The sequence below is a fragment of the Anomaloglossus baeobatrachus genome, chromosome 5 (genome assembly GCF_048569485.1).
Source record: "Anomaloglossus baeobatrachus isolate aAnoBae1 chromosome 5, aAnoBae1.hap1, whole genome shotgun sequence".
NCBI classification, from domain to species: Eukaryota; Metazoa; Chordata; class Amphibia; order Anura; family Aromobatidae; genus Anomaloglossus; species Anomaloglossus baeobatrachus.
The window spans coordinates 143,570,214-143,585,606 of NC_134357.1; the positions used below are offsets into that span (position 1 = coordinate 143,570,214).

Genomic DNA, 15,393 nt, shown 5'->3' on the forward strand with positions numbered 1-15,393 from the left:
GAGATCAATACATGAAAGATTTTACGTGAAAACATTGTGTGGCACTCCGATGTCCCTGAGAAGAGACGTACATGAAGGCCTCTTGAGTCTAATGTGCCCATTTTGAGGAAGTGAGTCTTTGTAGTATTTTCCTTTGCCAGGGCAGTCCTAAATTGTGAGGTTCACCAATGCCCCTGCATACAGACGTGCATGAGGGCCTCAAAACATTAAGTGTCCATTGTCAGGAAGTGGGTGTATTATAGTATAGCCCTTAGGCAGGGCAGCCAAAAATTGGGAGGCTCCACATTGTCCCTGGGTAGAGACGTGCATGATGGCCTTTAAACCTGAAGTGCCCATTGTAAGGAAGTGGGTCTATTTCAGTATAGCCCTTTGCCAGGGCAGCCAAAAATTGGGAGGCTCCACATTGTCCCTGGGTAGAGACGTGCATGAGGGCCTCAAAACATTAAGTGTCCATTGTCAGGAAGTGGGTGTATTATAGTATAGCCCTTAGGCAGGGCAGCCAAAAATTGGGAGGCTCCACATTGTCCCTGGGTAGAGACGTGCATGATGGCCTTTAAACCTGAAGTGCCCATTGTAAGGAAGTGGGTCTATTTCAGTATAGCCCTTTGCCAGGGCAGCCAAAAATTGGGAGGCTCCACATTGTCCCTGGGTAGAGACGTGCATGATGGCCTTTAAACCTGAAGTGCCCATTGTAAGGAAGTGGGTCTATTTCAGTATAGCCCTTTGCCAGGGCAGCCAAAAATTGGGAGGCTCCACATTGTCCCTGGGTAGAGACGTGCATGAGGGCCTCAAAACATTAAGTGTCCATTTTAAGGAAGTGGGTGTATTTCAGTATAGCCCTTAGGCAGGGCAGCCAAAAATTGGGAGGCTCCACATTGTCCCTGGATAGAGACGTGCATGATGGCCTTTAAACCTGAAGTGCCCATTGTAAGGAAGTGGGTCTATTTCAGTATAGCCCTTTGCCAGGGCAGCCAAAAATTGGGAGGCTCCACATTGTCCCTGGGTAGAGACGTGCATGATGGCCTTTAAACCTGAAGTGCCCATTGTAAGGAAGTGGGTCTATTTCAGTATAGCCCTTTGCCAGGGCAGCCAAAAATTGGGAGGCTCCACATTGTCCCTGGGTAGAGACGTGCATGAGGGCCTCAAAACATTAAGTGTCCATTTTAAGGAAGTGGGTGTATTTCAGTATAGCCCTTAGGCAGGGCAGCCAAAAATTGGGAGGCTCCACATTGTCCCTGGGTAGAGACGTGCATGATGGCCTTTAAACCTGAAGTGCCCATTGTAAGGAAGTGGGTCTATTTCAGTATAGCCCTTTGCCAGGGCAGCCAAAAATTGGGAGGCTCCACATTGTCCCTGGGTAGAGACGTGCATGAGGGCCTCAAAACATTAAGTGTCCATTTTAAGGAAGTGGGTGTATTATAGTATAGCCCTTAGGCAGGGCAGCCAAAAATTGGGAGGCTCCACATTGTCCCTGGGTAGAGACGTGCATGAGGGCCTCAAAACATTAAGTGTCCATTTTAAGGAAGTGGGTGTATTATAGTATAGCCCTTAGGCAGGGCAGCCAAAAATTGGGAGGCTACACGTTGTCCCTGGGTAGAGACGTGCATGAGGGCCTCAAAACATTGTTCCCATTGCAAAGGAGCGGGTCTCCTGTCGTTGTAATGTCCATTCTGCAAAGAATGGGCGAAAAAATTTACCACTGGGGGTATACCTGAAACAAAGACCTAACTATTGTAACGGTCATCATGATGGCGCATGAGGAGAAGGAGGAGCAGTCCAGCGATTATCCAAAGTCGAGAAGTGTACCCATGGGTGAGTGGAGGTACATGGCAAACTTTAAATTCCGCTCTCATTTGCTGGTGGTGTGGTGAAGTCTGGCCCAATCCAACCCTTGTTCATCTTTATCAGAGTCAGCCTGTCAGCATTTTCAGTTGACAGGCGGGTGCGTTTATCTGTAATGATTCCACCTGCGGCACTAAAAACACGCTCTGACAAAACGCTAGCAGCAGGGCAGGCCAGGACTTCCAAGGCGTAGAGAGCCAATTCATGCCACGTGTCCAGCTTGGATACCCAATAATTGTAAGGCACAGAGGAATGTCGGAGTACAGTTGTTCGATCTGCAAGGTACTCCTTCAGCATCTGGGCAAACTTAGGATTTCTTGTGGCACTACCCCGCACCTCAGGGGCTGTGGTACGTGAGGGGCTGAGAAAACTGTCCCACATCTTAAAGACTGTTCCCCTACCTCTGGCGGATTGGACTTGTGCCTCTCTCGGCTGTACGCCTCGGTTGTCCACTGATTCCTGACCTATGCCGCTAGCGTTTTGTGAGGGGAATGCTTTGCCTACTTCCGTGAGTATGGCCTTCCGAAACTGCTGCATTTTGGTTGACCTCTCCTCCACGGGAATAAGAGACAAAAAGTTCTCCTTGTAGCGTGGGTCTAACAGTGTTACCAACCAGTAATGATTGTCGGCCAAGATGTTCTTAACGCGAGGGTCACGAGACAGGCAGCTTACCATAAAGTCAGCCATGTGCGCCAGACTCTTAACAGCCAGGACTTCAGTAGCCTGACCAACAAGATGACTGAACATGCTGTCCTCCTCCTCCTCCTCCTCCTCCTCCTCCTCCTCCTCATCTACCCTGTCCTCTGGCCAGCCACGCTGAATCGAGGATATGACTGGTGTGCATGTCATATCCTCAATTTGGCCGGAGAGTTGCTCCATGTCTTCATCCTCCTCCTCGTCATAGTCCTCCACTGCACGTTGTGATGAGACGAGGCTGGGCTGTGTGTTATCACCCACACCCACTACTGTTTCTTGCTGCAACTCATCGCGCTCCGCCTGCAATGCATCATGTTTGTTTTTCAGCAGGGACCGTTTTAGAAGGCAGAGTAGCGGTATGGTGACGCTAATAATGGCGTCATCACCACTCACCATCTTGGTGGAGTCCTCAAAGTTTTGGAGGATGGTACATAGGTCTGACATCCATCTCCACTCCTCAGGTGTTATGTGTGGAGTTTGACCCATTTCCCGACGGCTTAGGTGATGCAGGTACTCAACAACTGCCCTCTTCTGCTCACATATCCTGACCAACATGTGCAGAGTTGAATTCCAACGCGTGGGGACATCACACACCAGTCTGTGAGCCGGAAGATGCAAACGGCGCTGAAAGCCGGCAAGGCCGGCTGAAGCAGTAGGTGACTTTCGAAAATGTGCAGACAGGCGGCGAACTTTTACCAGCAGATCAGACAGCTCTGGGTATGACTTTATAAACCGCTGAACCACGAGGTTGAGCACATGGGCCACGCATGGAACATGTGTCAGCTGGCCTCGCCTCAAAGCCGCCACCAGGTTCCGGCCATTGTCACAAACGACCTTTCCTGGCTTTAGGTTCAGAGGTGTGAGCCAGTGATCTGCCTGCTGTTTCAGAGCTGTCCACAGCTCTTCTGCATTGTGGGGTTTGTCACCTATGCAGATTAGCTTCAGCACAGCCTGTTGCCGCTTCGCCGAGGCAGTGCTGCAGTGCTTCCAGCTTGTGACTGGTGTGGAGGGCACAGTGGATGAGGATGCGCAGGAGGAGGAGGAGGCTGAAGAGCATGACATTCCGGAGCTGTAGAGTGTGGGTGAAACACTGACTGAGGTAGGGCCTGCAAACCTTGGTGTGGGAAGGACGTGTTGCGTCCCTCGCTCAGACTGGGTCCCAGCTTCCACAATATTAACCCAGTGTGCCGTCAACGAGATGTAGCGGCCTTGCCCACAAGCACTTGTCCACGTGTCTGTGGTTAGGTGGACCTTGGGTGAAACAGCGTTGTTCAGGGCACGTGTGATGTTTTGTGACACGTGGTTATGCAACGCGGGGACGGCACACCGGGAGAAATAGTGGCGGCTGGGGACCGAGTAACGTGGGACAGCTGCCGCCATCAGGTCACGGAATGCTTCTGTCTCCACCAGCCTAAAAGGCAACATTTCCAGCGCAAGCAGTCGCGAAATGTTAGCATTTAGAACTGTGGCATGTGGGGTGTTGGCAGTGTATTTGCGCCTGCGTTCAAAGGTTTGCTGAATGGATAACTGAACGCTGCGCTGGGACAAGGACGTGCTTGATGATGGTGTTCTTTCTGCGTAGGCAACTGTAGGTGCAGGAGTGGAGGAGGCTTGTTCGCAGGCAGCATGGACAGAGGATTGGCTCGCATGCACAACCAGCGAAGACGTAGCAGTGACATCAGCAAGCACTGCTCCTCGACTCTGTTGTACTTCCCACAAAGTCGGGTGCTTGGCTGACATGTGCCTGATCATGCTGGTGGTGGTCAGGCTGCTAGTTTTGGTACCCCTGCTGATGCTGGCACGGCAGGTGTTGCAAATGGCCTTTTTTGAATCATCTGGATCCAACTTAAAAAACTGCCAGACTCGTGAAGACCTAACATTTGGACAGGCACCTTGTGTCGTCGTGTTGTTCCGGGGAACGGTTGCCTGACTTCTGCCTGGGGCCACCACCCTGCTTCTTACTGCCTGTTGTGATGCTACGCCTCCCTCCCCCTGTGCACTGCTGTCCTCGCTCTGCATATCCTCCTGCCAGGTTGGGTCAGTTACTGGATCATCCACCACGTCGTCTTCCTCTTCCGCACCCTGCTCCTCCTCCTGACTTGCTGACAATTGTGTCTCATCATCGTCCACCACTTGTTGAGACACGTTGCCAACTTCGTGAGAACGTGGCTGCTCAAATATTTGGCCATCTGTACAGACGATCTCCTCATGACCCACTTCAATATGAGCTGGCGAGAGGCCAGAATGTGTGAATGGAAACGTGAACAGCTCTTCCGAGTGTCCAAGTGTGGGATCATTAATGTCCGAGGAGGACGTGTACTCAGCCTGGTGGTAGGAAGGAGGATCAGGTTCAGAAATGTGCGGTGCAGTATCACGGCTACTGACACTTGACCGTGTGGAAGACAGAGTGTTTGTGGTGGTGCCAATCTGACTGGAAGCATTATCCGCTATCCAACTAACAACCTGTTGACACTGGTCTTGGTTCAAGAGCGGTGTACTGCTGCGGTCCCCAAGAATTTGGGACAGGACGTGCGAGCGACTAGATGTGGCCCTTTGTTGTGGCGAAATTAGAGCTTGCCCACGACCTCGGCCTCTGCCTGCACCACCATCACGTCCACTTCCTTGTTCCTTGCCAATGCCCTTGCGCATTTTGCAATGCTGTGCACTGCTGACGTGTATATTCACTACTTGTGCGTTATATCAAAGTTTCTGGAAATTGCACACAAGTGCACCTGTACGCTGCCACCGACAGGCACACACGTGCGGTTTTAAAAACCAAGCACGGACGCAATAATAACCTAACACAGGTTTTAGGAGCAAAAATTAAGAACTCTGACACTATCAGCCACTGCTGACTGACGTGTATTATACACTACACTTGTGCGTTATATAATAGTTTGGTAAACGCACACCAGTGCACCTGTACGCTGCCACCAACAGGCACACACGTGCGGTTTTAAAAACCAAGCACGGACGCAATAATAACCTAACACAGGTTTTAGGAGCAAAAATTAAGAACTCTGACACTATCAGCCACTGCTGACTGACGTGTATTATACACTACACTTGTGCGTTATATAATAGTTTGGTAAACGCACACCAGTGCACCTGTACGCTGCCACCAACAGGCACACACGTGCGGTTTTAAAAACCAAGCACGGACGCAATAATAACCTAACACAGGTTTTAGGAGCAAAAATTAAGAACTCTGACACTATCAGCCACTGCTGACTGACGTGTATTATACACTACACTTGTGCGTTATATAATAGTTTGGTAAACGCACACCAGTGCACCTGTACGCTGCCACCAACAGGCACACACGTGCGGTTTTAAAAACCAAGCACGGACGCAATAATAACCTAACACAGGTTTTAGGAGCAAAAATTAAGAACTCTGACACTATCAGCCACTGCTGACTGACGTGTATTATACACTACACTTGTGCGTTATATAATAGTTTGGTAAACGCACACCAGTGCACCTGTACGCTGCCACCAACAGGCACACACGTGCGGTTTTAAAAACCAAGCACGGACGCAATAATAACCTAACACAGGTTTTAGGAGCAAAAATTAAGAACTCTGACACTATCAGCCACTGCTGACTGACGTGTATTATACACTACACTTGTGCGTTATATAATAGTTTGGTAAACGCACACCAGTGCACCTGTACGCTGCCACCAACAGGCACACACGTGCGGTTTTAAAAACCAAGCACGGACGCAATAATAACCTAACACAGGTTTTAGGAGCAAAAATTAAGAACTCTGACACTATCAGCCACTGCTGACTGACGTGTATTATACACTACACTTGTGCGTTATATAATAGTTTGGTAAACGCACACCAGTGCACCTGTACGCTGCCACCAACAGGCACACACGTGCGGTTTTAAAAACCAAGCACGGACGCAATAATAACCTAACACAGGTTTTAGGAGCAAAAATTAAGAACTCTGACACTATCAGCCACTGCTGACTGACGTGTATTATACACTACACTTGTGCGTTATATAATAGTTTGGTAAACGCACACCAGTGCACCTGTACGCTGCCACCAACAGGCACACACGTGCGGTTTTAAAAACCAAGCACGGACGCAATAATAACCTACTAACAGGTTTTTTTGGGGAGCGACAATTACAGTACAGACAAGTCAGACACTATCTGGACTGTTTTACACTGTGTACACCAGCCCCAGATATGAAGGCTGGTATACGGTCACCACTACCCTGCCTGCCTGCCTGCCTGTATACTGCTACAATAGTCCTGACAAGGACTCTTTTGGTCACTAGCCTGTATTCAGACCTGGCTATACCCTGCCTGTATATAGCAACAATAGTCCTGAGAAGGACTCTGCTACTGTACTCCGACCTGGCTATACCCTGCCTGCCTGTATACAACTAGAATAGTCCTGAGAAGGACTTTTGGTCACACTGTTTGCAGCCCTGCAACTGAAAAAGCTATAAAGGGCCGCAAAGCTTTCCCTGAATCAGCGACACTCTCCCTACACTCACTGTCAGAATAGCTGTGAGCAGAGCACAGCGCGCCGGCCGATATAAAGGCTCGGTGACGCTGTGCAGGCCGGCCAATCACTGCAATTCCACAACTAACAGGGCTGTGGCATTGCAGTGGTCTGCCAGCCAATCCCTGCATGAGGGCTGGCTCTCAAAAGAGCGCCAACATGCAGAAATGAAGACCACGAGTAAAGCACGAGTATCGCGAGATTACTCGGTCCCCGCCGAGCAGCCCGAGTACAGTGATACTCGTGCGAGTACCGAGTAGTGACAAGCATGCTCGCTCATCACTAGAAACTACATATAAACAGACAAAAATCTATACACAGTCATACACACTGACATACATAGATTCACATCATACACGCACACACAGACATGTGACGCCCTGGCACAGCCAGGTTGTCACATAAAGAGTTAATCCTCCTTGGTAATATGATCTCACACCGGTGCAGCCAGACAAGCACAGCCCCCAGTGTAAGGGAAAAGCAGAGGAGAGGGGAGGGGCTGGAGCAGAGAGTGTGAGGAGTGCAGACAGGACAGAGGTCTGGAGTTTAGCTCCCGGCTGGGAGTGAAGCGTTATCCAAAAGGGCCGGGGCAGGCCGTAGTGAGGAAGGGGCCAGAACAGGTAGCCGGAGCCGGGCGGTGGCCCCTCGGTACCTGGGTACCCGGATCACTACAGGGGAGTAGATTCCCCGTTCCCGGCTGAGGAGAAAGAGGAAGAGAGAGGAGAAAAAGGCACTTTGCTGCAGGGAAGGAAACAACAAGGGCTGTTGCACCGTGTGTGGGACTCTAACACCCCCGTACCGGAGGCCGCGGACACCGGCAATTATTAGTTCACCAGTGACTCCGTGTGACTTTCTTGTGAGTACACCCGTGCCCTCGGGCACCGCACTGCAGCACTGCGCCCTGCCCCCTGCTACCCCATCACCGGGCCCCGGGACAACCAAACCCCTACCCACGGAGGGGAGAAATAACATCTAGCTGCTCCATACCATCGCTCCCGGGATCCCCATCTAAAGCAGCGGTGGTGTTCCAACCTCACCACAACCGTGGGTGGCGTCACGAACAATTCCCCTTACCCAAATCCCCTTTTTCTGTGGAGCCTGGGATCACAGACCGGGTCACGCCATCGTGATACCCACAGAAGTGACTCTGTGGCCCGGATCTGAGTACCCCCTGGTCCCCGGGCGAAACATTTGGCGTCACGAACAGGATCGAACCCATCCAGTTACCTGGAGGAAGTGCGCCTTATTCTGGACTGTCAGTGGTGATCCGCTGCAAAAATCTTGAAATCCGCCATTTTAGCCGCCATTTTAGGCGCCAAAAACAACAACTTGGCGCCTTCTTCTCCGAGCGGTGGGCGCGAAAAAGAGGCTCCGCCCCCCTGAGAACGCGTGCGGAAGTGAAGCTCCGGAGGACCGGAAGCGAAAAGAGAAACTTTAAAAGCTGCTGGAAGGACTGCTCCCGAGTACCAAGGGGGAGCAGGAAGAAGGAACCGCAGCTTATGTGACAAGGACTGTAAAGGCAGGGACGCCAGGACTCTGCCAGCATTTGGTTCCTGGAGAGGCCGCCGCAGCGATGCACCGACCCGTTACCCCTGTTACCGGTAGCAGAGCCCGCAGCACCTGTTGGGGAGGACCCAGACCTGGGGTCCCCAGGCCTCACCTTTGTCACCGCCCTGCCACCGGCCCCGGCAGTCCGCCCGGCCGCGACGGAGATGACGACGGCTCCGGCAGTCCGCCCGGCCGCAACGGCAGCAAAGTACCGGTCCCGTTGACCAATTTGGGGCTGTTCCTGGACTGGGGTCAAGGGGTGCTGCCTGGGTTTTAGGGGCAGCACCAAGGCTAGGTTGTTTGGGTGGGTGACTGAAGGACCCGTTACACAGTTATTATTAAAAGTGTTATTTGTTGTTGCAACGTTGAAGCAATGTGCATCCCGCGGTGGGAAGATTGAAAATGTTTAAAATGTTTTATTCTTTTCCAGTTTAATAAAATGTCGGTGCCTAGCCGGCCCGAGGACGGGCCGTGTTTTACCAAGGGGGTGTGTGACGCCCTGGCACAGCCAGGTTGTCACATAAAGAGTTAATCCTCCTTGGTAATATGATCTCACACCGGTGCAGCCAGACAAGCACAGCCCCCAGTGTAAGGGAAAAGCAGAGGAGAGGGGAGGGGCTGGAGCAGAGAGTGTGAGGAGTGCAGACAGGACAGAGGTCTGGAGTTTAGCTCCCGGCTGGGAGTGAAGCGTTCTCCAAAAGGGCCGGGGCAGGCCGTAGTGAGGAAGGGGCCAGAACAGGTAGCCGGAGCCGGGCGGTGGCCCCTCGGTACCTGGGTACCCGGATCACTACAGGGGAGTAGATTCCCCGTTCCCGGCTGAGGAGAAAGAGGAAGAGAGAGGAGAAAAAGGCACTTTGCTGCAGGGAAGGAAACAACAAGGGCTGCTGCACCGTGTGTGGGACTCTAACACCCCCGTACCGGAGGCCGCGGACACCGGCAATTCTTAGTTCACCAGTGACTCCGTGTGACTTTCTTGTGAGTACACCCGTGCCCTCGGGCACCGCACTGCAGCACTGCGCCCTGCCCCCTGCTACCCCATCACCGGGCCCCGGGACAACCAACCCCCTACCCACGGAGGGGAGAAATAACATCTAGCTGCTCCATACCATCGCTCCCGGGATCCCCATCTAAAGCAGCGGTGGTGTTCCAACCTCACCACAACCGTGGGTGGCGTCACGGACAATTCCCCTTACCCAAATCCCCTTTTTCTGTGGAGCCTGGGATCACAGACCGGGTCACGCCATCGTGATACCCACAGAAGTGACTCTGTGGCCCGGATCTGAGTACCCCCTGGTCCCCGGGCGAAACAGACACATTCGAGATAATTTTATTATGGGGAAGCTGGCAGCAGCCTCCTCCCCTCCCCCGCTTGTCTCCGTCCAGCTCCTCCTGGGCATGTGGCTGTGCAGGCCGCACTGCGTGATGGTCGTCACTAACAGACATGGCCGCGCACAGTGCACACAGACTGCTGTATATACATCACAGGAAGAGCTAGCACTACAGTATATACATCACAGGAAGGGCTGGGGGATACAGTATATAAATGACAGGAGAGGTTGGGGTCATAGACGTTACTGGAGTGGCATACATGTTACTGAGGTGCATACTTATTCCTGGGGGGCATAGATGTTACTGGAGTAGTATACAACTCTGGGGGCATACACATTACTGGGGTGGGTGGCATACAGGTCTACGGTGGCCGCACATACGGCTCTGAGGTGGCAGTGTATACGGCTCTGTGGGGCCAGTGCATACGGCTCTGGCAAGTCCCATACAGCTCAAGAGGGGACACCTACTGCTTCGAGAGGGCCCATACAGCTCAGGAGTGGGGGCCCACAGATGAACTTCAATGCAGGAAGAACACGGAGCATTCAACCATGAATAGTGTGTGTCAGTGTGGATTAAAGGGTCGGCAACCGCACTATCCAGGATACAGGATAGTGCAGCTGCCAACCCAAGCACTGCAGTCCCTGGAACTCAGCCCGAGGCCCGCAGGACTGAAGACGGCTAGTTGCCCCCCCCCCAGCTGTCCAGGGCCTCGGCATTTGCCCGGGTGTGTCGGATGCTGACATCGACCCTGGATGCAGGGTGTGTGGAATATGCGGGTTCAGAGTATTTGAGAGAGGTGTAAGTTGGGATACAGGCTGTATGAGATCTAAGGATGCAGGGTGTGTGGGATATGGGGTGCAGGGTCTGTGGGATATGGGGGTGCAATGTGTGAGATATGGGGGCACAGGCTTGGGTGAAGGGTTTGTGGGATATGGGGTGCAGTGTGCGATATTGGGGTGCAGGATGTGTGTGGGATATGAGGGGCAAGGTGGGATATAGGGGTGCAGGATGTGTGTGGGATATGGGGGTGCAGGGCGTGTGAGAGAGCACCACAAAGGAGGTAAAGATGAGGGATAAGAAGCTAAGTGCTCCACCATGGAGCTATAGATGGGAGGAACTTTTACTGTAAAGTGTGGGAGGGGGAATAGTAGCATTCACTCAGTATACAGAGTGACAGCACATTATGGGAGGCAGTAAGGACAGTGGGAGGACGCAGTATGAGAGGAGCAGTATACGAGGGACAGTGTGAGGGCACAGTATGAGAGAAGCAGTATACGAGGGACAGTGTGAGGGTTCAGTATGAGAGGAGCAGTATACGAGGGACAGTGTGAGGGTTCAGTATGAGAGGAGCACTATACGAGGGACAATGTGAGGGCACAGTATGAGAGGAGCAGTATACGAGGGACAGTGTGAGGGTTCAGTATGAAAGGAGCAGTATACGAGGGACAATGTGAGGGCACAGTATGAGAGGAGCAGTATACGAGAGACAGTGTGAGGGCACAGTATGAGAGGAGCAGTATACGAGAGACAGTGTGAGGGCACAGTATGAGAGGAGCAGTATACGAGGGACAATGTGAGGGCACAGTATGAGAGGAGCAGTATATGTGGGACAATGTGAGGGCACAGTATGAGAGGAGCAGTATATGAGAGACAGTGTGAGGGCACTGAGAGAAGGAGTCACCAATACGGTACCTGGATCTAAGGGAGCATTTATGCTGGACAATTGCTGCATTGAAAGGGAATCTGTTAGCAGGTTTTGCTCGCCCCTCTGAGAGCAGCATTATGTAGAGACAGAGACCCTGATTCCAGCGATGTGTCACTTACTGAGCTGTTTTCTGTCAATTTGATAAAAACAATGATTACTCTGCTGCAGATCTAGCAGTTATACACAGCTCATGAATATGCTGGACTACCTGCAGCACGCGAAGTAGTCCTATAATGATAACCTACTGCTGATTAATCAGTAATTTTATCAAAACTACACTGAGCAGGTCAGTAAGTGACACACCGCTGGTATCTGGCTTTCTGCCCCTACGTTATGCTGCTCTCAGATTAGAGGGCAAAAACCTGCTGACTGATTACCTTTAAATGATAGTCAACCGTTTGGTTATATGAAGCCGATTGGTAGCTGTTTAATGGCCTGTGACTGCAGACTTGTGAATCCTCATAGCATGCACACAGTGCACTGTCAGGGTTTTCCAGTGCCGATGGTGAGAGCGAGCCGTCATGTGACCACAAGTGTGCGATTGGCATACTTCTAGCTACATCTGCATGAGGCTTTAGTCTGACTTATTGGTAGGGTACGTGATCAATTTAAGTGCTTAGAACAGCATGAACACCATCTACAGCCCGCTACACTTAACCGTACCAGTCTGCGCATGCATGCTGCAATTTTTTTTTTTTCATAGACCACTCGGTCCAAGGACAAAATCGAACATGTGCACTGCCTCATTGGATAACATTGGTCCGAATGCCATCCAATATTTTGTTGGATCGCACTTGGACCAAAAATATGGTTGCCTACACAAGCTATTAGGCTGCGACACCATCGTTGTAAATATGGTTACCTGGTTAGGGGCTCACTCAGAAGTTTCGCCCCTCTGAGCCGAACCCCTAGCTACGCCTCTGGCTAGAACCCTAGGAAAAAATATCATGGACAACCCTTATGTGTTATTTATATGAAACTGAAAAAAACATTTATTATCTGGGCCATGTTCTAATGAGTAGACCTTTTCATGTTATTTCTTTCCTTTGAATTAGCTATATGTAATGTAAAAGACATCTTCTTTGTATTCCAAGACAAAGCAAATCTTGTATCAACTTTTATTACTAGACGTCATGTTACTGGATCAAGAAATCAAAAATGTCTCATTTCATCATATGCAATAAGCTGTTTTATTTATTTAGCCCTTACAATGAACACACACAGTGCTAAAAATAATGTATATGTCAAGATATATTGTAACTGATATTATTGTGAATGTTTATATCAATTAGTTCTCCTCTCATTCAGAACTGGATTTAGCCCACCATGGCATGTTTACAAGTCTTGTTTGGATTATCTTTTCTAACCACACGGTGGATACAGGTCTCCTCGTCAAAGATTACTTCGCACTTCACCTTGTTATATCCAACTGGTCGGCCAGACCTGAATAAAAAAGAAAATAGAGTAAAAAACTATTATACTTGTATATATTGATATACTTATGATATACACACGTTTTCCATGTATAGCTCAAATAAGAAATCTCTTATATCCTGGGTTTCACATCACTGAAACTAATTCAATTGGTTCCCTATCAAATAAATTGGCTCACTTCACTGTCCAAAATTGTTAAGGTACATTAATATTAAAATATAACTTATGTCATATATTAAAATAAGATAGCAAACCATAGAAATAGGTATACAACGGGTGAAATAATTATTGAGCATGTCATCAATTTTCTAAGTAAATATATTTTTAAAGGTGTAATTGACATGAATTTCTCACCATATGTCGGTAACAACTCATCCAATCCATACGGGCAAAGAAATCAAACCATAGATGTCCAAAAATTAAGTTATGTGTTCTATGGCCAGTAGATGGCTGCAAAGCACAACAAACACTGTACACCATAATATCTGTATAGAATGACTGGAAGAAAACATATTACATTAAATATATGTCCTTAATGGAGCTAACTTCTTCTGAAGAGAATGGCAGGATAGCACAATATGTGTAATAATGGAAATGACACAGGAAAAACTTTTGAACACGCTTACTGAAATTTATTTAGTGCTTCCTACAAAAGCCTTTGTTGGTGATGATAGCTTCAAGACGCCTGATGTATGGAGGAACTAGTCGCCTGCATTGCTCAGGTGAGATTTTGGACCATTCTTCCCCACAAACACTCTTCAAATTCTGAAGGTTCCATGGTCTCCTTCTATGAGCTCTTAGCTTTAGTTCCTTCATTAAATTTTCTATTGGATTCAGGTCAGGTGATTTTCTGGCCATTCTAGCAGCTTTATATTCTCTCTCTGAAACCAATTGAGAGTTTCCTGTGCTATGTGTTTGGGATCAGTGTCTTGCTAAAATGTCCACCCTCGTTTCACCTTCATCATCCTTGTAGATGGCACCAGATTATTATAAAAAATGTTTTTGTACATTTGTCCATTCATCTTTCTTTCCATAATATGAAGTTTGCCAGTGCCGTATTCTGATAAACAGAACCATACCATGATCTTCCCACCTCCAAACTCTTTCTTCATATGTTCAATATTTTTTCCCTGTCATTTCTCTTTATCACATATAACTTAATTTATGATCATCAATGGTTTGATTTTTCTTTGTCTGTGTGTATTGGATTGGTTATTGCAGACATCCGCTGAGAATTTCATATCAATAGCACCTTTAGAAATATATTTAATTAGAAAATTGTTGATGTGTTCAATACTTATTTCACCCACATTAGTGTATATTTTCAATCTCAATTATGTCTCTCAGTAATTATTCCCATCTGGTTAGGTACACCAGACAAATACTTGGAAGAATATATATACATATATATATATATATTCCAAGTATTTCTGTATCTATATATATAATTGCCTTATTCTGTCTGTCTGTCTGTCTTGCTCCAAAATGATGTCATTACAGTGACAACCGTCGCATTAACCGCTCGGCCCCGCCCCCAGCACACTTTGCCTGCTCGGCTCGGCCCAGCCACGCCCCCCGCACACTTTGCCCGCTCGGCCACGCTCCCCCGCACACTTTGCCCGCTCGACCACGCCCCCCACACATTTTGCCCGCTCGGCTTGGTCAAGCCACGCCCCCTGCACACTTTACCCGCTTGGCCACGCCCCCACACACTTTGCCCAATCAGCCACACCCCCGCACACTTTGCCCGCTAGGCCACGCCTCCCACACACTTTGCCTGCTCGCCCACGCCCCCCGCACATTTTGCCCGCTCGGTTTGGTCAAGCCACGCCCCTCACACACTTTACCCGCTCGGCCACGCCCCCGCACACTTTGCCCACTCAGCCACACCCCCGCACACTTTGCCCGCTCGGCCATGCCCCCCGCACACAATGGGCACTTATACACCTCCCCCCAGGACAACTCCACCTATTAGACACCTCCCCCCCAGGACTACTCCACTTATTAAACACCTCCCCCCAGGATTGCTCCACCTATTAGACACCTCCCCACAGGACTACTTCTCCTATTAGACTCCTCTCCCCCCAGGACTAAAACTCCTATTAGACTCCTCCCCCCAGGACTATTCCTCCTATTATCCTCCTCTCCCCCCAGGACTACTCCTCCTATTATACTCCTTTCCCCCCAGGACTACTCCTCCTATTATCCTCCTCTCTCCCCAGGACTACTCCTCCAATTATACTCCTCTCCCCCCAAGACTACTCCTCCTATTATCCTCCTCTCTCCCCAGGACTACTCCTCCTATTATAC

The 15,393-nt window shown here is 49.7% G+C and overlaps 1 protein-coding gene across 1 annotated transcript in view; it reads right to left on the reverse strand.

Moving 5' to 3' along the window:
• Positions 1–12,860: 12,860 nt before the first annotated feature.
• Positions 12,861–15,393, reverse strand: part of LOC142309794 (beta-microseminoprotein-like) — a 52,543-nt gene continuing 50,010 nt past the window's right edge. Inside the window, exon 4 of the mRNA XM_075347248.1 lies at positions 12,861–13,092. Within this exon, the coding sequence (XP_075203363.1) occupies positions 12,966–13,092 (127 nt within the window). The 3' untranslated portion in view covers positions 12,861–12,965. The remainder of the gene's footprint in view (positions 13,093–15,393) is intronic.